Source organism: Maniola hyperantus, chromosome 16 (genome assembly GCF_902806685.2).
Source record: "Maniola hyperantus chromosome 16, iAphHyp1.2, whole genome shotgun sequence".
In the NCBI taxonomy this organism is placed as follows: Eukaryota; Metazoa; Arthropoda; class Insecta; order Lepidoptera; family Nymphalidae; genus Maniola; species Maniola hyperantus.
The window spans coordinates 14404092-14431545 of NC_048551.1; the positions used below are offsets into that span (position 1 = coordinate 14404092).

The following is a 27454-nucleotide window of genomic DNA, read 5'->3' on the forward strand; positions in this document are numbered from 1 at the left end:
CTGCTGCTACTATATACTACTTATAACACTGAAGACTATTTGACAAGTGTCACATTGACACGGGCGGTTATCGCTATGCTCCCCGCAAAGATCGCCCGAAAGAAGATACTTTGATAGCATTTTCAAAATGCAAATGCACCGTTAGCCTCAACAGACATCAGTGTAAAAGGATATCCAAGAAAGGGACCGAAATTACTAATAATCTATATAAAATAAGATGTAAGTTATTTACGACAAAAATTAACAATTAATCTCACCTGAAATTTTTCGATAAGTTATACTTAGCAACGTTGTTATTTGTCTTTTTGACAAAAACAACGTCGCTAAGTAACTTGTCGACAGACTACAATACAATACATTGATCATATCGCGGCTTGCGGGGAGGGGGGCATGAGCGACGTGAGAACCCTGAAGCAGTAAACACGACACAATTCCCGAGAAGTGGCGAGCGCGCGCAGGGTGTCTACACGTCGACCACCATCTTCTTGTGTATGTCGGTGTTGCCCACCACGTTGCAGAACTCTTCGAACGAGATTTTGCCATCCTCGTCCTTGTCCGCGAACAGGATGGTTTTGTCCACGATCTGCTGCAGCTGCGTGTCCTTCAGGTTGTTGCCTACCATCATTTTAAGCACCTGGAATTGATAACAGACCTATAAGTATCGTTTGAATTCGTTACAAGATGTCTTTAAGCTTTTGGATTGGAACGGACTTAGCATTACGTCAACCGTGAGTGCATCACTCACCTTCGATTTGCCGCTGACATAGTGTACAGTGTGACCTAAGTAATATCTGTATAATAGCCTATAAGTAGACATACATATCTCAATTCCTTCATTTAATAAATCAGTCCAAAACCAACGCTCGGGTCGTACGCTCATTTCCAACACCTTGTCCCAACCTTAGAATAGTCGTTATGGCAGAGACTCTGGGAGACTTACATACAAAGCTCAATGACCTTAGCAGTTTCTCAACAGGTGGGCCTATAAAAGAATACGAGTAAAAAGAAAATCATGCGCAATGCTCATGTCCCGTCCCATCCAAATCATTGAGCTCTGCACTCGAAATTGTAAACGAGTTCATATTGAATACCTGGGGCCTGGGACACAATCCAGCACGGTGGCTCCAATTTCGAGAAAGAGGTTAACCGCCGAAACCAACTCGGCTGGGCAAGCGCTCAGGAAGCTTCGAGATGGCTTTTCGTCCATAATATTTTCTCAGTGCTTGAAGACCAAAGCTTTCGAACAGGGCCTCTGGTAGTAAAGACATGAATCCAAAACCCTGGTCACTAATGCTGCTCGTGATTCTGGACGCATATTAGATACAAGAGAGTATTAAGTCATCAGAATCCCTTGTCGCACTGAACTGCGACACGCCCTGAATGAACTCCTCGAAATTCACCTGCCGCAGCCTGTCACCAGCCCAGAGGTCGTTACCTGGAACAGCTCGCCGTTGGATATGAACCCGTCGTTGTCCATGTCGTAGATGCGGAAGGCGAAGCGCAGCTTGGACAGTTTGTCGCCCTTCACACTGAACTGCGACACGCCCTGAATGAACTCCTCGAAGTTCACCTGCCGCAGCCTGTCACCAGCCCAGAGGTCGTTACCTGGAACAGCTCGCCGTTGGATATGAACCCGTCGTTGTCCATGTCGTAGATGCGGAAGGCGAAGCGCAGCTTGGACAGTTTGTCGCCCTTCACACTGAACTGCGACACGCCCTGAATGAACTCCTCGAAGTTCACCTGCCGCAGCCTGTCACCAGCCCAGAGGTCGTTACCTGGAACAGCTCGCCGTTGGATATGAACCCGTCGTTGTCCATGTCGTAGATGCGGAAGGCGAAGCGCAGCTTGGACAGTTTGTCGCCCTTCACACTGAACTGCGACACGCCCTGAATGAACTCCTCGAAGTTCACCTGCCGCAGCCTGTCACCAGCCCAGAGGTCGTTACCTGGAACAGCTCGCCGTTGGATATGAACCCGTCGTTGTCCATGTCGTAGATGCGGAAGGCGAAGCGCAGCTTGGACAGTTTGTCGCCCTTCACACTGAACTGCGACACGCCCTGAATGAACTCCTCGAAGTTCACCTGCCGCAGCCTGTCACCAGCCCAGAGGTCGTTACCTGGAACAGCTCGCCGTTGGATATGAACCCGTCGTTGTCCATGTCGTAGATGCGGAAGGCGAAGCGCAGCTTGGACAGTTTGTCGCCCTTCACACTGAACTGCGACACGCCCTGAATGAACTCCTCGAAGTTCACCTGCCGCAGCCTGTCACCAGCCCAGAGGTCGTTACCTGGAACAGCTCGCCGTTGGATATGAACCCGTCGTTGTCCATGTCGTAGATGCGGAAGGCGAAGCGCAGCTTGGACAGCTTGTCGCCCTTCACACTGAACTGCGACACGCCCTGGATGAACTCCTTGAAGTCCACCTGCCGACACAGACATGTCGTGTATGATACTGCAGATAACTGCCGTCTAATGTCATAAGTATCAAATATCTCAATAAAGCAAAACTCTGTCGAAAGATTCGTGTTTCAAAGTCTTAAAATCAGTGGCATCTCCCTGAAATGGAAACTCTTCCAGACACTTAACCTAAAACACTTAAAAAGACTTTAGGTTAAGATCATCCTTATGTGGGTGACGTGATTATTATACTACTCGTACAAAACGTTTCAGTTCAACCCTTCTAGTGCGACCTGCTAAGTTGTGGATAGGTTCAATGCAAGAGTTATTACACTAGTTTTTGTCCAGGTACAGCTAGCGGAGCTGCCTGGTCTACGGGACACTCACCTCCCCGTTGCCGTCTGCGTCGAAGATGTCGATGACGCGCTGCACGAGCGGGTTCTGCTGCAGCTCGGGCAGCGACATGAACTCGTCGATGGACAGCGCGCCCGAGTTGTCCAGGTCCAGCTTGCGGAAGCGCTTGCCGAGCCGCCGGATCTCGTCTGCGTCGACTACCCAACCAAACAACGCCGCTCGAATCTCTCACGCAAGTCCCTCCAGGCACAGCTACGTACCAGCACTTGAATTGGCAAGCTCTTATGGCATTTCCGTATTTTCATACATTCAATTTGTGTTGTGGTCTTGATCCATGAAAAACCATCGATTATTCGATAAATCGAATATCACTCGTCTGAATAAGTCTAGAGAAAAATCTTACAGTTAGTGAGCAGAAGAACGCTCGCAGAATTCTGTTCAAATGTATCGTATGGAAATGTGGGAGAGCACATCATATCTGCACGAAGAATACGCCAAACAAAATATCCGCACGGTTCTTCGCTAGAGGTTTCAGTGTGCTGACTCCTGAGAGAAACGATTGGAGTTGAAATTCTATGATTTATCAAATAATCGAGGGTTTTCTTATGGAAATATCATTAAAGTTCGAAATGTGATCGTTTTGTAAGACTGTAGACACAATATTTATTCAAATCGAGGCTTGCCAATTCATATTCTAACGCATACCCATATTCAGTAATTCAATTGTGCCAAGAGAGACTCATTGTCTAAAGAAATACAGTCGCGTCCGTACAGCACCCGCACTACGCACGTGCAATGTGCATGCGGATGGCGGGCGTGTACGGCCGGCGCGCGGCGACGCAGACCAAGCGTCAAAGATCACGCCACAAAGTTTAACAGCCGTCGCGTCCTATCATCTGTATACAAAACTCATGATTTATTTGCTTATCCAAATGTACGCGGTCTTGTGCCTCGCTAACTTCACCTACAACTTCGATAGTCGGCGAAGTTAGCGGGAGGTGTCAAACGTCGAACGTATTAGCATTTAAATAAGCTAACAACAGCGATGATTGTGAAATCATTACTGGCAAATGTAACTTTCACATTACAGTGAAATGGTAGCGCGAGCCGCTAAAAATATGGAATGTGCCGCTCTCGCATCGCTGCTCGAGTAAATGTTATCTCGTGTAGTATTAACAACTCTTTACGAGTCGGATGCATCTACAGTAACCGACAAACAACTTGACCAAAAGCGGCGTGGTCGAAGTTGACGCATCGCAGGAAACGGCGGGCGACTGATCAGCCAATCGCGTGCTCCCGCGCGGTAGAAGTCCTCTGCCATAGAAATTAGAAACCTAAATTCCATACTGCTCGTTTGCTCAAGTCGTTTGGCGGTCGCTAACAGTTGCCGTTCAATCGTTATCGGTGCGAGAACAGCTCGACCACAGTTAGAGGATTTTGTCGCTCAGTCTGCGCCGACAGTTAATGTACACGAGCGTTATCGGTGACGGTGGCACTACTATCAACTGCAACTATTTTGTATTTACACTTGTCGATGTTTTACAGTACCGAGCGAAAATGTGCTCATGTCGGTTGGTATGATGACGCATTACCAATAACTGATTTATTTATTTGCAATTACAATAAGTTTTAATAAGAGTTTATTTTACGGCACGTTGGGAATATACAGCAATTAGAATTATGAACTTACGCAATGAGTGCAGAGGGTGATTAATATTTTTTTAATAAAAATTTATCGTCATTTACTTAATTATAATTTTAAATTCAATTCAAAGGACGCGTAACAATTTGTATTGTTTACGAAGTCCCGGACGTTGTGTAGATACACCCAAGTAGCATACTAGCTAACTTATAATTGTTTTCACCAACACAGTAAGTAGGTATAGCTATCGACTACATTTCCAGTAAGAAATTATGCGAAGACTGCGAGAGGTCAATAAATTAGCGCCTTAATACTGGTTACTGGTAATGTCGATATCCTGAGCAGTGCCAAATCTATAAAAATGACGCTTGTGTATTTTTACAATGCAACTGAATTGTACGACGGCGTTGGTGTTGCAACTTCCAACAGTTGTCGGTGTCGCGAGTCTTGCGTCCAACAACTAATTCTATCTGTAATCTGTCGATAAGTTACTTAGCATTGTTGTTATTTGTCAAAAATTGTTCAGTCTTTTGTTGACAAATAACAATGTTGCTAAGTGACTTATCGACACATTACAGATAGATTGATTATTTATTAATTTCAACCGTTATACGATTATTAACATATAAAGCGTCTAATGCTGATCGCATACCTATCCTTACGCGCCACGGGCGTGCGTATTTCAGTGTCCAAAAATAAAATCACTACGCGCCGAATCCGAAAATTGCGGAGTACGTACTGTAGTATTCTGTACCTCAGTGGCCCTATTTTGTTGGATACTATGGAAAATGTCTAACAAATGACTGTCGAACTCCTAATTTTTTATTGGATATCTTTAATAACCCTCCGAAGCTGGTAATAGACACCGATAGGGATGGCGTGGACCTTTTATTTATTGGACACATTCCGAAGTGTACAATTTAATTACATAGCCACTGAGATACCGAATAGGCCTGCTATTGTGTTCGAATTTTTAGCACCTCCTGAAAAAGTGTCGCGTGCGGCGCGCAGGCTGGTGTGCGATCACCTTAACATTCCCGTGCACGAAGCCTGTGCGTCAGCCTCCGCCTGACATGGTACACGACTAGACGTAGAGCAGCCAACAGAACAAAACTAAGCAATGAGAGAGGTCAGACAGTATGCCTACCCTCGCAACTTGGGATAATTGTTACGAACAAGCGGCAATGGTGCGAACGCACTTGCAACACGACCCGATCCGCACACGGACTAGTTCAGTCAAATCAAATACTCATTTTCGGATTAATATGCTTAGTACGCGTTTGCAAATCCCGACAACGTTGATTTTCAAGTATCGAAACTATCACGACCAAGTAAAATGTTCGAACGAACAAGAGCCCTAAAATAGCACAGCTTAGCATCATTTTACTTTTTAAAAACTATTTCGATACCCGAAACTTACGATGTCGACACGAGCGAACACGTGCTAAGCCTACAGAGCAAACACCTCACGCGACGTGATGTCGCTTGTTGGAAGTGGGGTCAATAAAATATAACTATTTGATATGACTTTACACTTGTCTGAATCAGATCGGGAAGCACATTTTATGCATGTTTCACCATAAAAATGACGGAAATAAATGAACCAAAGTAAAAACACAAAAGAAACAATATTCACTCGAGCAATATATAGTTGCAAGCGGTCTGCTAAAACATCGAAGCAATCATTAATCTCCGAATTGATTTTGAGTGCAGATCGATTTCATAAATGTTAAAGGCGAGCTCAACAAAGACGATCTGCATTTTAAGCCGTACCGCCTCCAAGCTTTGCAGGAGGCTTCCAGTTCCACCACTACAAAATTGCAGTTTGGATGCAGCGGGTTCAGTGCAGTGGACACGACTGTATCGCAACTACCCGTGACAGAAATGCACATCGATGCAATTATGTCAACTGCAGTAAACTGCAATGTTGCAACAGCTTGCAGTCCAAATGTAGACCGTCTGTGCTGACCCCGAGGGACCCGAGTTCGGAATATAAGCGAAAGTCGACCGTAGCTGACATCTCCCATCACACGCATTCCTCACATATGTACAGTAACGTGGACCGCACATCGAAGCACGCGCCGCCAATGATGCACTTGTCACTACTGAAAATGGGAACGTCCAATCGCCCTCGGCACAAGTCATCTTTCTTTCATGGTTCGACTCTAATATCGGGATTCAAGCAAATCATTCGTAACATCGCGAATTGTGTGACAACCACATCGCACATTCGCGTCTACCCGAATGGCGCAAATATAGGTTTTTACGTCGCGTCTGCCGGCCGGCTGATTTACCAAATTTATTTCAAAAATCGCCAAACAAAAAACATTCACCGTATTCCGAATCGCTTGTCAAATCCCGTTAGTGGGGTCGTACCATAAGTGTGATTCGCATTTTCACCTGAATATGCATCGCGTGCGGCGCGAGGTGCGATGTGCGTTCAGCTTAAAGAGAACAATCATCTCAAACATTCACAAGTCTAACCACTTGTTCTAAAGGCACGGGTGATGCGCTAGCCCAAATGTCATTTCTAAGTACATCCAGAACAATTGTATCAATCATCGTGTACATGTGCACTGTACGTGTGCACTGTACGTGTGCACTGTACGTGTGCACTGTACGTGTGCAGTGGGAAACAAGTGAACACAACATTCACCACCAAAGTACACAATTATGTATATAAATATTATCTCTTGTCACATAAGAAGTCGCATGTCAACTATATTATGTAGATCAGATATGTCCTAGTGTGGCCTCATAGCCTGAGTGACGATTATATTTACAGAATCATAATAGGTATACGTATATATGTATGTAAATCTATTTCATTTATTACATTAGTAGATATATAATAATAATCGAATTTTGTATTAACATAATAATATTGTAAATGTTAATGATATAAATAATTAGATGAATAGACTAAAGTGTGTAAATATATATATAAATATAAATAAAATGACACCCCTTTAACAATATAATAAGTATCATGACAATGAATTGGGCTGTAGAGACATCTTATGTGCAAAAGATCAGAACACACCAGCTCGAGCTACAAGAACCACACCTACGTACGTCGTCACAAGCAACAGCAACGTCATAGCTTCAGCTAGGATCCAAGCATCATGTAATACTTACATTGAAATAAAACAACATTTCAACAGATTATACGCAACTCATAAAATCAACATGAATTGATATTTTAATTTTTTTGAAAATAAGTACTTATTTATGAACACACACAATTTAATTGTGTATTTAGTAAACACACAATTTAAACAACAACATTTTAATTTCTTTTTATTCAACAAAATATTTTTGAATGGGCACTGTTTGTATTTTTGAGATTTACAAACTGTAAGGGTTGCATATAAAATATAATGAATAATATACAAGTGTATACATTCATATTCAAAAGAATGATCAATAATCAAACAAAAAATTTTTTTGGCAATTAAATTATTTTACTTTTAAAATATCAATTGAATTATTTAGTACATGGTATTTTAGATCTAAAATCTGTTAAAATTAATAAGTGTAATTATTTCAAAAGCAGCTAATAAAGCATTATAATTAAATACATTATACAAACACCAATGATTATAGCAAGCAAACCAGTTTAAAGTTTAGTATTTTGAATTAACTCTGCAGCAATTTAAATCAATTTAATATTGAAATTAAACAAAATTAAATAGTTTTGATTTTTAATTAATCAACTTGTTATAAACATTTATGAAATCTGCATATTTAAAATTCACGATAATATTTAGCTTGGAGCTACTCTACAAGTAATATTTAGTTGATATTGTTGCTATGGGCTAGTTATATTAAAGCTGCACTCCTGAACAAATTATGAATTCTTTGATTAATTATTATGTGACTATAATTAATTATTTGAATAACTGGATAAATTAATATTATACAGAATAGAATATACATAACAGATTATAAAGTTAAAAAGCAAAGATATCGGGATATATAGACAACATGATTCTTCAGACTTTTATCTCAATATTGATTAATCAGCTTTTGGTTTTTGATTAATTGTGCTGAGATTGTATCCAGGGAGACGACACAATTGAACTAGCCAATAGCACATCGTCTACTGAACACAGCTGTGTTCACGGGCTACACACAAATTGTTCTGGATGTAGTGGTGGGTGTACGCTGTACGTGCGGTGTGTGGACATGGAGATGACGCCAGCGAGTGACTCTACCACTCACAGTTCTCCACCTTAAAATCAATGCAGTTTACACGGGCTGAAACAAACCTCACGTTATGCTTCGTACGCACCCTACTCCGCACTCAAACTCTCCCGCTAGGCCTCCGCCGCGAGCGCAGGCCGAGGCAGACAGTAGTGATGCTTCAAATGTCAAACTTATGTCACATTAGAGGGTTACTTACAAATTACACTTCTGTTACATTATTGTACAAGGAAATAGGCAATCAAACATGGGTTAAGGCGAGTAAGAGAGGTGAAGAGGGAAGCTGCGTTGCAGGCGGGTACTCACAGTTGGAACAGAGCTCCATTGGTATTGAGTTTTCATTGCCCTGCAAAATTTATGGTTTTGAATTGCAATACAAAACACTATTTATTTTTTGTATATTATGTGGCTAATTCTGTTGAACACAATCTCTAAACTAACAGTTTTTATAAAGGTCCAGGCTCTAGTGGTAAATTATCATAATTATAGACCTGTCATTTTGGTTTAGTTTGGACAATTCGTACAACAGAATTAGCTGTATTATTTTATAGTATGGACTATATATTACAGACTTTCAATTTTGAATGATCGTTCAATGATTCAAATATTACGGATCGTGTTGAAACGCTACAGAAATTCATGCTAATATTAATTTAGAGCTGTCTTAGGTACCTTATCGAAGCCCATACGCTTGACCAATTTAAAGGAAATTTGATACAGAAATAGCTTTCATCCTGGAGATGCACAAGGGTTACTTTTGATTTCAAAAAATCTAAGATTTCCCACAGGATATAAAAACCTAAAACCACGCGGGCGAAGTCGCGGGCATTATATATAGTACACAATGAACTCTTACCATGATGCTGGTTTAATGTTACACTCGGTTTTAACGATAAACAGAATTAGTAAAATATGGCACTAATTGTAAAGCAAAGATAGAATTAAAGAATTGTATTGTATTAAAAAATTATTTTGCTGCAATGCAAATCACACCATTGAGATCGAATCTAATGTTGCCATCGCCAAAGTCTTAATTTCACATTACCCCACCCATGCTAGTGCTAAAGATGAACCATTTTCACAAATTAGCATATTAGGTACTAATGTATAAGATTTTTTTTTCATTTATAACACTTGCTATCTAATATTATCAAAAATACAGTGATCCGCTTTTTTGCCTAACTAGTTACATAAAAAACACGAATACAAACTAAATACGAATAAGTGCACGAACGCCCATAGGGGTTGAATTTCAAAATCCTTTCTAGTTTAATAGCGGATATTTTCTAAGTAATTAGCTATCTGCATGCCAAATTTTAACCCGATCTGTCCAATAAGCTGTGCGATTGATATCCGCAATCTACAATCCGCAATCCGCGATACAAAACGTAAAAAATTTTATTGCTAAAATCGTCAAATTGTATTTTATATTTTGAATCCTGGTGGATAATATTTTATTTCTAAGTTCAATGTTTTTTTCTTTTTATTAAATCAAATAATACTAAAAGCTAGTTCTGTTTTGCCCTAAATCTAGGGAAAAATATTATAAGATGGCATCACAAATCGAATCGATTTGACAGACAAAATTAAAATAATGTTACCATGTGCAAAAATATTATAGTAAAATGTGGGTAAAGGACCGGAAAATTTTTTTTAACTTTCTGATCATAGATTACCTATCTACTATATTTCTGATTATCTTTATCTACACTTAAGGTGTAGGTAGTAGGCTACTCTAGACCCTAGACGTTCCTGCTGCCTGTCCACTGGTGCGGAGGAGAGAGGAGCGGAGCAGAGCTGTGGAAATATTAACCACTACAATAGCTCAAATGACTCGTCGCGTGCTCGCAACTTAGCTTTGCGTATGGAAAGGGACTGCTTATTTCTTGTACGATGGTACGGAATCTTTCGTGTCCAAATCCAGCTCTCACTTGACCACGACGTTGTTGCCGACCAAGAATATACAATGAGTATCTAAAGTTATCCACATTGACTTTCCGAACAACCCCACAAATCACCACAAACTCAACGTAAATCGAAATATTAATATATAAAACATTCATCTAAGCAATACCCCGAAATGCCCTTCAACGCGAATGTCAATGTCAGTGTCACTTGTCAGTGTCAAATCATTTTCCCTTCCCTTCCCTCATACCCCTCCTCCCCGTTCTTTCTCTCTGAAAAACCCTCAACCATGGCGGCCGGGGTAGGTATTTTTAATTTAAAGTTATCTCTACAATCACTACCCAAAACGGTACAAAATAAATAGTAATTAGGTATATAATTTCGGGCTTTTGTATTTTTATACATATTTTTTTTCAGGTTCTATACACTTATCCGGAAAACTTCCGTGCTTACAAGGCGTTAATCGCCGCTAAGTACTCCGGGGTCGATCTGAAAGTAGCGGCCAACTTCGTCTTCGGCGAAACTAATAAGAGCGAGGAGTTCCTGAAGAAGTTCCCGGCCGGAAAAGTGAGTGCGAAACGGATACAATAGTGCAGTGTATGTGAAATATGGCCATGTTGGGACGTGATGTGACGTGTAATGTGTGCGAATCATTTTAGGTGCCGGCTTATGAAAGTGCAGACGGCAAGATCCATCTGACGGAGAGCAACGCTATAGCTTACTATGGTACGTCTTTACTCGAGGGGTAAACATTTTATTAGCGCTCATTGAGTAGTATTGTAGTGTAATGGTACTGAAACTAGTACCGTGTACAAACTAGAGCCCATACATGTTTTACAATGTGATTTGATCTCGTGCAAGTATAATTTAGTGAAATGCCCAGAAGCTGGAATGCTAATTGGAACATGCTTTATAACACCTATTTTGGTTTGCTTTCTAAACCAATTTGACTGGCATATCATAATAACATGTGTTAGAAATCATGTTATAAATATTAAAATTTGTAGAGTTAAATACTATGGCCATAATTAATAGAGCGCATTAAATATAATATGAAGGAAACATTTGATTGAATGTAGAATATTGCAACCTAAACCTTATGTGATTCATTCAATCAAATGTTGTTGACAATACACATCCCTAAATTGCATATCTATTTAAAGTAACTTACTTACTAAGTTTGCTAATCGTTAAAATTACTACAATTATTTATCAAAGTAGTATTACATATATTTGTTTGTTAACATAATAATGACTTTAATTAAGATACGTTGAAAACGAATCTTAAGGAATGAACGAAGGTAACTTCAAGTCATTTCGATTAATGTCTGAGTTCATTCATGATAAACGATATAAAAAGCCGTGTGGCCGAATAGGCAAGTAGTTCTGTAATGAAAACCGACAAATAAACTTGTGAAATCGTCTTCGAGTTATTTTTCCTTCGTGGTCTCCTTACATCAGAAGCAGGGATCGATCGGCTGAACGCAGGTAATAAGTGATTTATTTTATTGTGTGAATAAGTCTAAAGCGATTTGAAAATTGAGATGTTTTTTTTTTTTGTGTTTTAAACCTGTTCATTAATATCCATTTATGGAGTTAATTATGGAAGTACCCACCACCTTCAAAAGATAATTTACGAAAAGGATAAAGGAACAAAATGAAACTTTGCTGAGATAGGAGTGATTTTTTTAATCTACCCGTATTTCATCGAGTTCCATGTTTTGATCTTTCCGTGTTACTAACGTCTCTAACCGATCTACGTAGCTAACCGATTTTGAAACTATAAATAATTAAGTATGTTAAAATCTAACGCAATAACATCTATTTCTAAGTAATGTGTGTTTTTCATCTACCCGCATTACATTGATTTACATGGTCAAAATGTTCAATTCGTCCTTTTTTTTTCGTTCTTTCATATCGAGGACGATGATGTGCCGCAAGCCTCAGCCTGGAAGTGCGGCCAGAGACGCAGCCGCCGGTGTGACCGGAGTACAGCCGGGAACACGGCTGGCAACGCGGCCAGAAGCGCGGCCTCCACGCCGCGATGCGACTGGGAGCGCAGCCGGCAGGACAGCTGGGCGGTGCAGCCGGGAGCGCAAACGTCGGCGCGGCCAGAAGCGCGATCGCTGGTGCGGCCTGGAGCGCGACCGTTGACGCGGCCGCTGGCACGGCCAGGAGCGCGGCCGGGAGCACGGCCGTCGGCGCGGCCAGAAGTGCGGCCGCCGGCGCGGCCGGGAGCTCGGCCGCCGGTGCAGCCGGGAGCGCGGCCGTCGGTGCGGCTGGGAGCGCGGCCGGGAGCACGGCCGTTGGCGCAGCCGGGAGTGCGGCCGGGAGCGCGGCCGTCGGTGCGGCCGGGAGTGCGGCCGTCGGCGCGGCTGGGAGCGCGGCCGCCGGTGCAGCTGGGAGCGCGGCCGGGAGCACGGCCGTTGGCGCAGCCGGGAGTGCGGCCGGGAGCGCGGCCGTCGGCGCGGCTGGGAGCGCGGCCGTCGATGCGGCTGGGAGCGCGGCCGGGAGCACGGACGTTGGCGCAGCCGGGAGTGCGGCCGGAGCGCGGCCGTCGGTGCGGCCGTCGGCGCGGCTGGGAGCGCGGCCGCCGGTGCAGCCGGGAGCGCGGCCGTCGGTACGGCCGGGAGTGCGGCCGTTGGCGCGGCCGGGAGAGCGGCCGTCGGTACGGCCGGGAGTGCGGCCGTCGGCGCGGCCGGGTGCGCGGCCGTTGGTACGGCCGGGAGTGCGGCCGTCGGCGCGGCCGTTGGCGCGGCCGGGAGCGCGGCCGTTGTTGTGGCCGTGGGCGCGGCCGGAAGCGCAGCCGCCGGTGCGGCCGGGGACGCGACCGTCAGGCGCGGCTGAGAGCGCGGCCGTCGGCGCGGCTGAGAGCGCGGCCGTCGGCGCGGCTGAGAGCGCGGCCGTCGGCGCGGCTGAGAGCGCGGCCGTCGGCGTGGCTGAGCGCGCGGCCGTCGGCGCGGCCGAGAGCTCGGCCGCCGCGGTGCGGCTGGTAGTCCAACCAGAGCAACCGAGGGAAGCAGAAAAGTCTGCTAATTCAAATGGTGATAATTGTGCATCGATGTAAACATGTTAATATGAGTTATATAGATTTCATGAGGCTCATGAGTTTTGTAGATTTATCAATGATCAATCTCCAAAACTGCATTATGATGAAAATAAAATAATCTCTAAATTTGATTCAACAACAAAAGTTAATGAGTGCACTAAATTATATACCACTTTTGCATTCCCGACTCAGATCATGTTAAAAAAAAATAGTACATGCTAATTACAATCGATTAATCGCAAAACCTTAAGGGCTTGTGTGGATATTGTAGATTTGCTTGAGTTTTCGAAAGACATGGGTAGGGACTAGGGAACATAACAGTGGAAGTACCCATAACCCAATGCATAGACTCAGAACTCTCACTCGATGATATTTTATGACACCCGATAATTTGTTTTAGTTTAGTTGAGTCTCAGAGAACAATATTATTTAAAGCACTGTCTTTTTTTTAAAGATTTTGATGAAGGGATTAATAAATTAGAGAAATCTTTCACTTATTGGATTATGCCATATTAACTTTAAATGAAAAAAAAATGACATTTCTATTTTTTTTTATATATAAATAAGTAATCTATGAAAAATCTTGAACTAGTACACTCATTAACCAAATTCAATGAATCAATGAATAATAGTACAGATAGTGAAGAGAATAAATAATTATAATAATATCAACATTATTATCATTATTAAATGTAGTAAAGACCTAACGGAAAAATCAAGGGATCAAAGGATATTCCAAGCATAAAGTTAAGGGCATGTCAAATGAACTTCCAGGCATGAACCGAGGGCATGTCCGAAGAAGTTCCAGGCATTAAATTAAGGGCGTGTCTGAAGGAACTTCCAGCATGAAATGAGGGTATGTCTGAAGAAGTTCTAGACACGAAATTAAGGGCATGTCTGAAGAAAATTTCAGGCATAGAATTAAGGGCGTGTCTGAAAGAACTTCCAGCATAAAATGAGGGTATGTCTGAAGAAGTTCTAGACACGAAATTAAGGGCATGTCTAAAGAAAATTTCAGGCATAGAATTAGGGATGCTTAAAGAAAATGTTAAGCATTATTTGAAAATTGAATGATATGAGTAGCAGGGAGCTGCTGGATTCAGGCGGCACAAGACTATGGAAGTTCCTACGAGAGATTTAAAAAAATAAAAAATGTATACAAGATAGATAGATAGAATTGGTAAATATGTATGAGAATTTTATTTTCTCTGTGATTTTATTTAAATCAGTGTAATTTTAATTAATGCTTCAGATTATGATAAATTAAATTATTGATTTTTTGCGACACAAGTTCTCAAGATCTAATTATGTTTCGTTACTCAAATACTAAAGTTATTACTTTATTCATGTATCAATCCATTCTCATTTGATTATTGTAATTCTGATTTAATTGTTACAGTTTCACGATTATTTTAATCCTGCTTTAAATGTATAAAATAATATTAAGGAAGCTAAAAATCTTGAGTAAGATTAAGATGAATTAAAATCTTAGTAATATTAGTTAAATAGATCTTAAATAATCTCAAGGATTTTATATTTAGTTCAGTTAGTTGGTAATAAAACATTTAGCTAGTATAATAAGCTTCCAGAAGACATATTGGAGGTGTCTCTCAACAATGTTCAAAGTCTTCATAAAACGGAAACTTATTAAAAAAAAAAAATCTATTACAATAATACCTAAAGTACTATTTGAATGATAAGAAAGCTTGGTTGGGAATGAGTTGCTTAACAGCTTTGTGTTAGTTCTAGGTGATTTTGTAAAGTGGTGATAATAAAAAGAATACCCGGCTGAGTTTGTTGCGGGCTCTTCTCTTCTCTTCTTTTTGTTTTAAGTACGTATTAATTATCACCACTATATCATTTTACCAATTCTGGATAAACAATTTGAGTTTGAGTTTGAGGTAGTCAGGGTGTAGTCTCATGAAAGCAAAAGCACAGTGGACATAAGTACATTATGTGAAAATAGAAGGAAATTCTACTTAAATTTTAAATTCTTTACCACGCTCTTCTCACTTAATTCAAAGGTGCTGAAATAATGTCAATTATAGTTAATTATCTACTTATGCAATTAAAAGTTTGAGGACAAACTATGATTATCAGAATGGCCGAAATGTTAGAAATCATGTTATAAATATTAAAATTTGTAGAGTTAAATACTATGGCCATAATTAATAGAGCGCATTAAATATAATATGAAGGAAACATTTGATTGAATGTAGAATATTGCAACCTAAACCTTATGTGATTCATTCAATCAAATGTTGTTGACAATACACATCCCTAAATTGCATATCTATTTAAAGTAACTTACTTACTAAGTTTGCTAATCGTTAAAATTACTACAATTATTTATCAAAGTAGTATTACATATATTTGTTTGTTAACATAATAATGACTTTAATTAAGATACGTTGAAAACGAATCTTAAGGAATGAACGAAGGTAACTTCAAGTCATTTCGATTAATGTCTGAGTTCATTCATGATAAACGATATAAAAAGCCGTGTGGCCGAATAGGCAAGTAGTTCTGTAATGAAAACCGACAAATAAACTTGTGAAATCGTCTTCGAGTTATTTTTCCTTCGTGGTCTCCTTACACATGTACAGCGGGTGATAGCACAAAAAAGCACAATTAGTGTAGATTGCGAGGTTTTGACAATAAGTAGGTTATGTTAATTTCCAGGATGTAAGCTATCTCTGTACCAAAATTGATTGTACAAATGGGCAGTGAAAATATAACACACAGACACATTTTTGCATTTTTTTTATAATATAAGGATCTTAATACCTATTATCTATATTATGCCTAAACTAATAACAGCACAAGTCACACTAGCATGGTATGTTTCCAAGAATATGTATCCATACTAATATATAAAATCAAAAGCTTACATTGCGGGCTACTTTTTATCCCGAAAAGTGTGCACATACATAGTGATATGTTAGATACTGTACTTAGCCTAAGTCAGACATTATTATCAAGACATACAATGATTGCATACATTGTCTGTGCACTGCAGTGGCGAACGCGGCCCTCCGCGGGCTGGACGTGGCCACACAGGCAGCCATCTACCAGTGGGCGTCGTGGGCCGACAGCGAGCTGCTGCCCGCCTCCTGCGCCTGGGTGTTCCCCTACCTCGGCATCATGCAGTTCAACAAAGTGGTACGCCTACGTGGAATTATTTATAATAGAACTGTGTAGAAACCAAAGGTTTATGGGCTTAATAAAAACTGCCATGCTCCTTCCAGGTAAGCCCGCTTCCACCAGGTGAGATTGCAGTCAAGGGTACTACTGCCAGCTCACACTGGCCTACCCACCACAGTTAGTAGTGATGCCCGCTCCAGTCTCCATTATCATGTAAACTGTAAATATCGATCTGTATTGTAGGGACTGATTTATTGATCTAATAGTGACTACCCGTACGGATCTAACCTACCAGATTGGCCTGATGAGATAGTCAACAAACTGTTTTGTAGGGTTTATTCAAGTGTATATTCTGTATGTGGGCAGAACGTGGAGCGCGCCCGGAGCGACCTGCTGGCCGCGCTGCAGGTGCTGGACGGCCACCTGCTGACGCGCACGTTCCTGGTCACGGAGCGCATCAGCCTGGCCGACATCATCGTCTTCACCACTCTGCTGCACGCCTTCCAGGTACACTACAAGATCACTCATTCCTCTTCCTCTCCAACTAAGCGTAACCTATCTATCTATCTATAATCTAAACCAATTTCCAATTATTTCTAGAATGTGCTGGACCCAGAACTGCGCTCATCTCTAGTGAACGTGCAGCGCTGGTTCCTCACGCTCGCCAACCAGCCGCAGGTGTCGGCAGTGGTGGGAGCCGTGACGCTGTGCCAGGCGCCGCCCGTCTTCGACCCCAAGAAGTACCAGGAGCTCACACAACACAAGAAGGTCAGTCGCCTTGGTGAACGTGCAGCGCTGGTTCCTCACGCTCGCCAACCAGCCGCAGGTGTCGGCAGTGGTGGGAGCCGTGACGCTGTGCCAGGCGCCGCCCGTCTTCGACCCCAAGAAGTACCAGGAGCTCACACAGCACAAGAAGGTCATCTCTCTCTCTCTTGTGTGTTGAGTTGAGTGCGGCTTTGGCGACGAGGATAGGCACCATGTGCTGTGGGAGTGTCCCCTTTATGAGGATGGACGCATTGCAGGTGACGATGTTGGATGGGATCGTACGCGGGGAAGCTGGGCCGGTCTTCTACACGGACCTCGTCTCCTCCGTGGTGCCGGCCTGGCACCTGTACGCTCCGAGCTGCTTCGCCTCTTATGCCAATGGTGCGCGAATTCCCGTAGCCGGTTGTAGTTCCCCGCCGATGAGACGAGGTCCGTGTAGAAGACCGGCCCCGCTTCCCCGCGTACGATCCCATCCAACATCGTCACTCGCAAGTCCTCATAGAGGGGACACTCCCACAGCACATGGTGCCTATCCTCGTCGCCAAGGCCGCACTCGCACGCCGGGCTCTCGCACAACGTCATCCTATGCAGTGAGCACAAGGGACAAGGAAGAGACAAAATAATTTGTAGGGAGTCAAGAAGGCGCCCCCGGAAAATGTCAAGAGCAAGTACCGAACGGGCGCCCTCCCGCGATTCGACCCATATAACCGAGAGGTTTGTGGGACCATGGGAGGTGGAGGGTTGTCCCAATCTCTCTCTCTCTCTCTCCCCCTCCCTCTCTCTCTCCCTCGCTCTCATGAGGTAAGACTTACGGCCCTGGGAGAGCAGTCGAAGAGAGGCGTCCATTACAATTTGAAACCACAGTTTGCAAATTTTCTCCCCTTTAAAAGGATTTCAGAACGATAATTCGTTTTATTCGTTAAAATTTGCAAACTGCCCTAGTGAGTATTTTATACAGTCTTGTAAGAGCATCATAATCAATAATTCCAGGAGGGAGGCAAAAAAGACAAGAAGCCAGAAAAGAAAGAACAGCCCAAGAAAGAGAAAAAAGAAAAAGAGGAGCCAGAGTTAGAAGATGATTTAGAAGAAAAACCTAAAGAATCCAAGGACCCCTTCGATAGCATGCCTAAAGGGTAAGTCTAAAGGTATTATGTATTTTTAATACACTTGTTCGTAAACTACTCATACCTATGTGACGACAGAGATAATGCTCTATAAAACCGCTATCCTTCTCTAAAGATCGATGTGCATTATTTTCTGCCACTTACTGTACACATTATTTTCTGTCAGTACTGTAAAATAGACTATAACAGTACATTGGTAATGCAATATCTTACGTCACAGGCGCCGGGATAAATCCTCAGCGCAACGACGATATTCAGAGTAAAAAGCGTAGCGAGGGTGTTGCGTCTAGACTCCTGAGGCTGAGATCTATAGAGCGCACTTTGACTTTGCTCAGACGAGACAGATTTATGTTTAGAGGCAGGTTCGACCGTACCAAAGGGAGATCTCCCACCGAGCGGTTGGTCGTGCTCGGTAGCGCCAGCTGGGCCGACAGCAGAAACTCCGTTAGTGCGAGTACTGTGGGCGGTACATTTGTTCGGTACTACGTCATGGAATGTTATCGATTGAATAGCGCCATCTAGTTGCAATTGTGGCAACCGCCACACAACCATGTTGTCAAGTAACCAATGCAATGTGTGTTGCAGAACATTCAACATGGACGACTTCAAGCGGTGCTACTCCAACGAGGACGAGGCGGTGTCGGTGCCCTACTTCTGGGAGAAGTTCGACCCCGAGAACTACTCCATCTGGTTCGCGGAGTACAAGTACCCTCAGGAGCTGTCCAAGGTGTTCATGAGCTGCAACCTCATCACCGGTGAGATGTTATAACCTCATCAGCGCGCGCCTGGGTGTCTGGTGCACTTGACACTGGACCGTCCGCTGCGCCAGATCCTTCTTTCCACGCACGTGCGAACTGTGGAACCAACTCCCGATGTTCCCACTAGATTACAACATGGGGTTATTCAAGTGGCGGACCAACGAATTCAAGGCCGGCAACGCATCGGCGGTTCCTCTGGTGTTGCAAATGTTCATGGGCGGCGGTAATCACTTAACATCAGGTGACCCGTTTGCTCGCTATCTCTGTTAAAAATAAAAATTATAGGCATTGATCATTTCATAAATAAGAAAACGGACCGTGCGAGAGTTAGAAAAACTTAAAGGTGGCGAATTAATTTTTGAATTCAAGCATTTTTCTTTTCTGATTATTTTCATAATTATATTTTCGAAAATCAGTAAAAGTAACTTCATACAGTACAGGATCCGGACCGCGGGGCACGCGGGGATCTGCGTTTGTGTGTACGTCTGAGAAAGACAAAAAGGGACAAGGAAAGGATACAAAGAATTAGTAGGGAGTCAAGAAGGCGCCCCGGGAAAGAGCCACCAAGCAAGTACCGAACGGGCGCCCTCCCGCGTTTCGGCCCATATAACCGCGAGGTTGGTGGGGCCATGGGAGGTGGTGTCCACAGGTGAGGAGCAAGTACCGAACGGGCGCCCTCCCGCGTTTCGGCCCATATAACCGCGAGGTTGGTGGGGCCATGGGAGGTGGTGTCCACAGGTGAGGAGCAAGTACCGAACGGGCGCCCTCCCGCGTTTCGGCCCATATAACCGCGAGGTTGGTGGGGCCATGGGAGGTGGTGTCCACAGGTGAGGAGCAAGTACCGAACGGGCGCCCTCCCGCGTTTCGGCCCATGAGGAGGTTACCTGGAAAGTATGCTAGGATCTTTGAAATGCGCGAGGATTGGCTAATTTTGTCTGGAACTAATTATGTACCTACAATTATTAAAAAAAAATCTAAATCCGATTAAGATGATGCCAACAATAGAATTCTAAATGCACCCGAAAAAAACTTTGTTTGTATAATAGAATCTTCTTAAATTAGAACCTTCTGCCTGACTTTTGGCCTATTAATATAGAAACTTTTTATGGCAACTTCCACGGTACTGGCGCCTCTTGTATCGAGCATCTAGCATTTTCCTCGCTGAAGTGAGATGAAAAGTTGTGTGTTTCGCACGGGTGCAAATTTATTTGCGCTCGAGCTTTTGAATCCTGAGCGTAATACTAACTCTCGGGACAAAATAACATCTTTGCACCCTTGCATAACACACAACTATTTTTATAATTATCGAGTAGTAAGTAGTATTGTCGGCACAGGCATGTTCCAGCGCCTAGACAAGATGCGCAAGCAGGCGTTCGCGTCGGTGTGTCTGTTCGGCGCCGACGACGACTCCACCATCTCCGGCGTGTGGGTGTGGCGCGGCCAGGACCTCGCCTTCCCGCTGTCGCCCGACTGGCAGGTAAGTAGTATTGTCGGCACAGGCATGTTCCAGCGCCTAGACAAGATGCGCAAGCAGGCGTTCGCGTCGGTGTGTCTGTTCGGCGCCGACGACGACTCCACCATCTCCGGCGTGTGGGTGTGGCGCGGCCAGGACCTCGCCTTCCCGCTGTCGCCCGACTGGCAGGTAAGTAGTATTGTCGGCACAGGCATGTTCCAGCGCCTAGACAAGATGCGCAAGCAGGCGTTCGCGTCGGTGTGTCTGTTCGGCGCCGACGACGACTCCACCATCTCCGGCGTGTGGGTGTGGCGCGGCCAGGACCTCGCCTTCCCGCTGTCGCCCGACTGGCAGGTAAGTAGTATTGTCGGCACAGGCATGTTCCAGCGCCTAGACAAGATGCGCAAGCAGGCGTTCGCGTCGGTGTGTCTGTTCGGCGCCGACGACGACTCCACCATCTCCGGCGTGTGGGTGTGGCGCGGCCAGGACCTCGCCTTCCCGCTGTCGCCCGACTGGCAGGTAAGTAGTATTGTCGGCACAGGCATGTTCCAGCGCCTAGACAAGATGCGCAAGCAGGCGTTCGCGTCGGTGTGTCTGTTCGGCGCCGACGACGACTCCACCATCTCCGGCGTGTGGGTGTGGCGCGGCCAGGACCTCGCCTTCCCGCTGTCGCCCGACTGGCAGGTAAGTAGTATTGTCGGCACAGGCATGTTCCAGCGCCTAGACAAGATGCGCAAGCAGGCGTTCGCGTCGGTGTGTCTGTTCGGCGCCGACGACGACTCCACCATCTCCGGCGTGTGGGTGTGGCGCGGCCAGGACCTCGCCTTCCCGCTGTCGCCCGACTGGCAGGTAAGTAGTATTGTCGGCACAGGCATGTTCCAGCGCCTAGACAAGATGCGCAAGCAGGCGTTCGCGTCGGTGTGTCTGTTCGGCGCCGACGACGACTCCACCATCTCCGGCGTGTGGGTGTGGCGCGGCCAGGACCTCGCCTTCCCGCTGTCGCCCGACTGGCAGGTAAGTAGTATTGTCGGCACAGGCATGTTCCAGCGCCTAGACAAGATGCGCAAGCAGGCGTTCGCGTCGGTGTGTCTGTTCGGCGCCGACGACGACTCCACCATCTCCGGCGTGTGGGTGTGGCGCGGCCAGGACCTCGCCTTCCCGCTGTCGCCCGACTGGCAGGTAAGTAGTATTGTCGGCACAGGCATGTTCCAGCGCCTAGACAAGATGCGCAAGCAGGCGTTCGCGTCGGTGTGTCTGTTCGGCGCCGACGACGACTCCACCATCTCCGGCGTGTGGGTGTGGCGCGGCCAGGACCTCGCCTTCCCGCTGTCGCCCGACTGGCAGGTAAGTAGTATTGTCGGCACAGGCATGTTCCAGCGCCTAGACAAGATGCGCAAGCAGGCGTTCGCGTCGGTGTGTCTGTTCGGCGCCGACGACGACTCCACCATCTCCGGCGTGTGGGTGTGGCGCGGCCAGGACCTCGCCTTCCCGCTGTCGCCCGACTGGCAGGTAAGTAGTATTGTCGGCACAGGCATGTTCCAGCGCCTAGACAAGATGCGCAAGCAGGCGTTCGCGTCGGTGTGTCTGTTCGGCGCCGACGACGACTCCACCATCTCCGGCGTGTGGGTGTGGCGCGGCCAGGACCTCGCCTTCCCGCTGTCGCCCGACTGGCAGGTAAGTAGTATTGTCGGCACAGGCATGTTCCAGCGCCTAGACAAGATGCGCAAGCAGGCGTTCGCGTCGGTGTGTCTGTTCGGCGCCGACGACGACTCCACCATCTCCGGCGTGTGGGTGTGGCGCGGCCAGGACCTCGCCTTCCCGCTGTCGCCCGACTGGCAGGTAAGTAGTATTGTCGGCACAGGCATGTTCCAGCGCCTAGACAAGATGCGCAAGCAGGCGTTCGCGTCGGTGTGTCTGTTCGGCGCCGACGACGACTCCACCATCTCCGGCGTGTGGGTGTGGCGCGGCCAGGACCTCGCCTTCCCGCTGTCGCCCGACTGGCAGGTAAGTAGTATTGTCGGCACAGGCATGTTCCAGCGCCTAGACAAGATGCGCAAGCAGGCGTTCGCGTCGGTGTGTCTGTTCGGCGCCGACGACGACTCCACCATCTCCGGCGTGTGGGTGTGGCGCGGCCAGGACCTCGCCTTCCCGCTGTCGCCCGACTGGCAGGTAAGTAGTATTGTCGGCACAGGCATGTTCCAGCGCCTAGACAAGATGCGCAAGCAGGCGTTCGCGTCGGTGTGTCTGTTCGGCGCCGACGACGACTCCACCATCTCCGGCGTGTGGGTGTGGCGCGGCCAGGACCTCGCCTTCCCGCTGTCGCCCGACTGGCAGGTAAGTAGTATTGTCGGCACAGGCATGTTCCAGCGCCTAGACAAGATGCGCAAGCAGGCGTTCGCGTCGGTGTGTCTGTTCGGCGCCGACGACGACTCCACCATCTCCGGCGTGTGGGTGTGGCGCGGCCAGGACCTCGCCTTCCCGCTGTCGCCCGACTGGCAGGTAAGTAGTATTGTCGGCACAGGCATGTTCCAGCGCCTAGACAAGATGCGCAAGCAGGCGTTCGCGTCGGTGTGTCTGTTCGGCGCCGACGACGACTCCACCATCTCCGGCGTGTGGGTGTGGCGCGGCCAGGACCTCGCCTTCCCGCTGTCGCCCGACTGGCAGGTAAGTAGTATTGTCGGCACAGGCATGTTCCAGCGCCTAGACAAGATGCGCAAGCAGGCGTTCGCGTCGGTGTGTCTGTTCGGCGCCGACGACGACTCCACCATCTCCGGCGTGTGGGTGTGGCGCGGCCAGGACCTCGCCTTCCCGCTGTCGCCCGACTGGCAGGTAAGTAGTATTGTCGGCACAGGCATGTTCCAGCGCCTAGACAAGATGCGCAAGCAGGCGTTCGCGTCGGTGTGTCTGTTCGGCGCCGACGACGACTCCACCATCTCCGGCGTGTGGGTGTGGCGCGGCCAGGACCTCGCCTTCCCGCTGTCGCCCGACTGGCAGGTAAGTAGTATTGTCGGCACAGGCATGTTCCAGCGCCTAGACAAGATGCGCAAGCAGGCGTTCGCGTCGGTGTGTCTGTTCGGCGCCGACGACGACTCCACCATCTCCGGCGTGTGGGTGTGGCGCGGCCAGGACCTCGCCTTCCCGCTGTCGCCCGACTGGCAGGTAAGTAGTATTGTCGGCACAGGCATGTTCCAGCGCCTAGACAAGATGCGCAAGCAGGCGTTCGCGTCGGTGTGTCTGTTCGGCGCCGACGACGACTCCACCATCTCCGGCGTGTGGGTGTGGCGCGGCCAGGACCTCGCCTTCCCGCTGTCGCCCGACTGGCAGGTAAGTAGTATTGTCGGCACAGGCATGTTCCAGCGCCTAGACAAGATGCGCAAGCAGGCGTTCGCGTCGGTGTGTCTGTTCGGCGCCGACGACGACTCCACCATCTCCGGCGTGTGGGTGTGGCGCGGCCAGGACCTCGCCTTCCCGCTGTCGCCCGACTGGCAGGTAAGTAGTATTGTCGGCACAGGCATGTTCCAGCGCCTAGACAAGATGCGCAAGCAGGCGTTCGCGTCGGTGTGTCTGTTCGGCGCCGACGACGACTCCACCATCTCCGGCGTGTGGGTGTGGCGCGGCCAGGACCTCGCCTTCCCGCTGTCGCCCGACTGGCAGGTAAGTAGTATTGTCGGCACAGGCATGTTCCAGCGCCTAGACAAGATGCGCAAGCAGGCGTTCGCGTCGGTGTGTCTGTTCGGCGCCGACGACGACTCCACCATCTCCGGCGTGTGGGTGTGGCGCGGCCAGGACCTCGCCTTCCCGCTGTCGCCCGACTGGCAGGTAAGTAGTATTGTCGGCACAGGCATGTTCCAGCGCCTAGACAAGATGCGCAAGCAGGCGTTCGCGTCGGTGTGTCTGTTCGGCGCCGACGACGACTCCACCATCTCCGGCGTGTGGGTGTGGCGCGGCCAGGACCTCGCCTTCCCGCTGTCGCCCGACTGGCAGGTAAGTAGTATTGTCGGCACAGGCATGTTCCAGCGCCTAGACAAGATGCGCAAGCAGGCGTTCGCGTCGGTGTGTCTGTTCGGCGCCGACGACGACTCCACCATCTCCGGCGTGTGGGTGTGGCGCGGCCAGGACCTCGCCTTCCCGCTGTCGCCCGACTGGCAGGTAAGTAGTATTGTCGGCACAGGCATGTTCCAGCGCCTAGACAAGATGCGCAAGCAGGCGTTCGCGTCGGTGTGTCTGTTCGGCGCCGACGACGACTCCACCATCTCCGGCGTGTGGGTGTGGCGCGGCCAGGACCTCGCCTTCCCGCTGTCGCCCGACTGGCAGGTAAGTAGTATTGTCGGCACAGGCATGTTCCAGCGCCTAGACAAGATGCGCAAGCAGGCGTTCGCGTCGGTGTGTCTGTTCGGCGCCGACGACGACTCCACCATCTCCGGCGTGTGGGTGTGGCGCGGCCAGGACCTCGCCTTCCCGCTGTCGCCCGACTGGCAGGTAAGTAGTATTGTCGGCACAGGCATGTTCCAGCGCCTAGACAAGATGCGCAAGCAGGCGTTCGCGTCGGTGTGTCTGTTCGGCGCCGACGACGACTCCACCATCTCCGGCGTGTGGGTGTGGCGCGGCCAGGACCTCGCCTTCCCGCTGTCGCCCGACTGGCAGGTAAGTAGTATTGTCGGCACAGGCATGTTCCAGCGCCTAGACAAGATGCGCAAGCAGGCGTTCGCGTCGGTGTGTCTGTTCGGCGCCGACGACGACTCCACCATCTCCGGCGTGTGGGTGTGGCGCGGCCAGGACCTCGCCTTCCCGCTGTCGCCCGACTGGCAGGTACGCACCCACCACACACACCCACACACCCACACACAACACAGACAAACATGTCACCGTCCACCTACAACAACTAAACATTCTGCCTGATCCACGAAAGCGAAGATTCCCTTCAAAGGGTCACTGAACCAGGCGCACGTACTTTGTCGTAGGTCGACGACCTTGGCGGACAGTTGGTTGACATGAATGTGTGACGTTTCAGATTGACTACGAGTCGTACACGTGGAAGAAGCTGGACGCCGCGAGCTTCGAGACCAAGCAGCTAGTGAAGGACTACTTCTCGTGGAGCGGCTCGGACGCGCAGGGCCGCCGCTTCAACCAGGGCAAGATCTTCAAGTAGGCCGCCTACTCACATACATCACATACTCGCGCCACTTGTGTTCGCAATTCGTATAGCAAACAATATCACTGTGTTACTGTCGAATGGCGCGTGCTCTTGTGTCACGCAATAAGTTTAGTAGGTACAGTTAGGTTGGACTTTTCTGTGCAAACAAATTTTGCCATGCGCCATGTGGTAGTGATGTTCACCAAATTAAAATCGGTGGTACTGAAGTTTCCACTTTAAATCCTTTAGGTCCATTTTACTGTGACGATAATGTGTTGCGAAATCTATAAAAAGGTAATTTATTGAAATTTAGACGTTTAGAGTATGCAATAAGGTCCAATTAGAATTGTGCGCCGTGGTGGTCGCGGGTCTCGCGGGTACTGTGCCAGTACTGAACGCAAGATGAGGTCTTGTCATTCCACGCGGTGCGCGCTGATGTAACTAAGTGTAATATAAGTGGCAATGATTGTCTCGTCTCAGCTGTTTGTACGGAAACTAACTAATTAAATTGTTTTCTATTTACGAGGGTGTGTTCATTCCACGTACAGTACGCGGCAGGAAATAATCTACATCGACCTTTAGAAGAGATAGCGGTTTGGCATAGTGTCTCTGTCGTCGAGACAGACGTCTGCCACTCATACCCATGTGACGTAAAACGTCGAAGCCGAAGTCTCATTCTGAAGGTTGATGATTATTTTCTGCTGCGCACGTACAGTTCCCGGCAGGAAATATTGCCCATCCAACTTTTTTTTTTATAAAGAATATTAGCCATGTTAAATGACTAATATTCTCCTTTCCTCTCCAACTAAGCGTCAAGCTTGTGCTAAGAGTAGGTACGGCAATAGTGCAACGGGCGGGGTTTGAACCGGCGACCTTTCGGTTTTCAGTCCACTCCTTTACCTGTTGAGCTATTGAGGCTTTGGAAAGAACGGTTTTATAGAGCGTTGTCACTGTCGTCGAGACCAACGAAATGTCACTATAGTAGAATCAAAAATTCACCGAACTAAACTGACGTTTACATTGTTGACAGTTTCTGATGAAAAAATTGTGTTGTGCTTAAATAATCTATTATCTATCACTCACTTATTACATCGTGATTAAACACGCATATTTTGTTATTTACTTAGAAACTTGTGTTCATTTGTAATTGATTTAAAAATGTTTTATAAATCAATCATGATCATACGGGAAATCTAAATCATAGAAAAATATAGTTAGTACTTTAAATAGAGAGTTTTAACTACCTATCAATAAAACTTACCTATTATATTTCAAAGTCAAAAGTCAAATGATTTATTCAAAATAGGTAATTAATAATTCTTTTTGATGGTCAGATGTTGGATTTGTAAGATATAGTGGTGATAATTATTACGCAAACTTATAAGCTACGATGGTTCCAAACGCGCCCAGGTCTGAGAAGAGCCCACAACAAACTCAGCCGGGTATTCAGAGACTATAGACTATATTGAGAGACATCTCCAATATGTCTTCTGGAAGCTTATTATAAAAACTTATAGATTTTCCAA

The 27454-nt window shown here is 46.7% G+C and overlaps 2 protein-coding genes across 3 annotated transcripts; one reads left to right on the forward strand and one right to left on the reverse strand.

The window, feature by feature from the left end:
- Positions 1-6: 6 nt before the first annotated feature.
- LOC117989445 (calcineurin subunit B type 2) lies at positions 7-9625 on the reverse strand. Of its 2 annotated transcripts, XM_034976799.2 has the most exons (6): positions 9453-9625; positions 8903-8942; positions 8615-8650; positions 2782-2945; positions 2286-2420; positions 7-634 (listed from the first exon to the last, which is right to left on the reverse strand). In XM_034976799.2, exons 1-6 carry the CDS (start codon positions 9453-9455, stop codon positions 464-466), a joined length of 549 nt encoding a protein of 182 aa, XP_034832690.1. In that variant the 5' UTR covers positions 9456-9625; the 3' UTR covers positions 7-463. The 2 variants fall into 2 exon arrangements, with proteins under 2 accessions (XP_034832690.1, XP_034832691.1); XM_034976800.2 differs by lacking the exon at positions 8615-8650 and having other exon boundaries at positions 9453-9623.
- Positions 9626-10685: 1060 nt separating this feature from the next.
- Positions 10686-26450, forward strand: eEF1gamma (elongation factor 1-gamma). Its single transcript, XM_069503787.1, has 10 exons — positions 10686-10802; positions 10919-11068; positions 11161-11227; positions 16570-16712; positions 17061-17201; positions 17295-17462; positions 18450-18592; positions 19169-19338; positions 20676-20818; positions 25806-26450. Exons 1-10 carry the CDS (start codon positions 10791-10793, stop codon positions 25941-25943), a joined length of 1275 nt encoding a protein of 424 aa, XP_069359888.1. The 5' UTR covers positions 10686-10790; the 3' UTR covers positions 25944-26450.
- The last annotated feature ends 1004 nt before the right edge of the window (positions 26451-27454 follow it).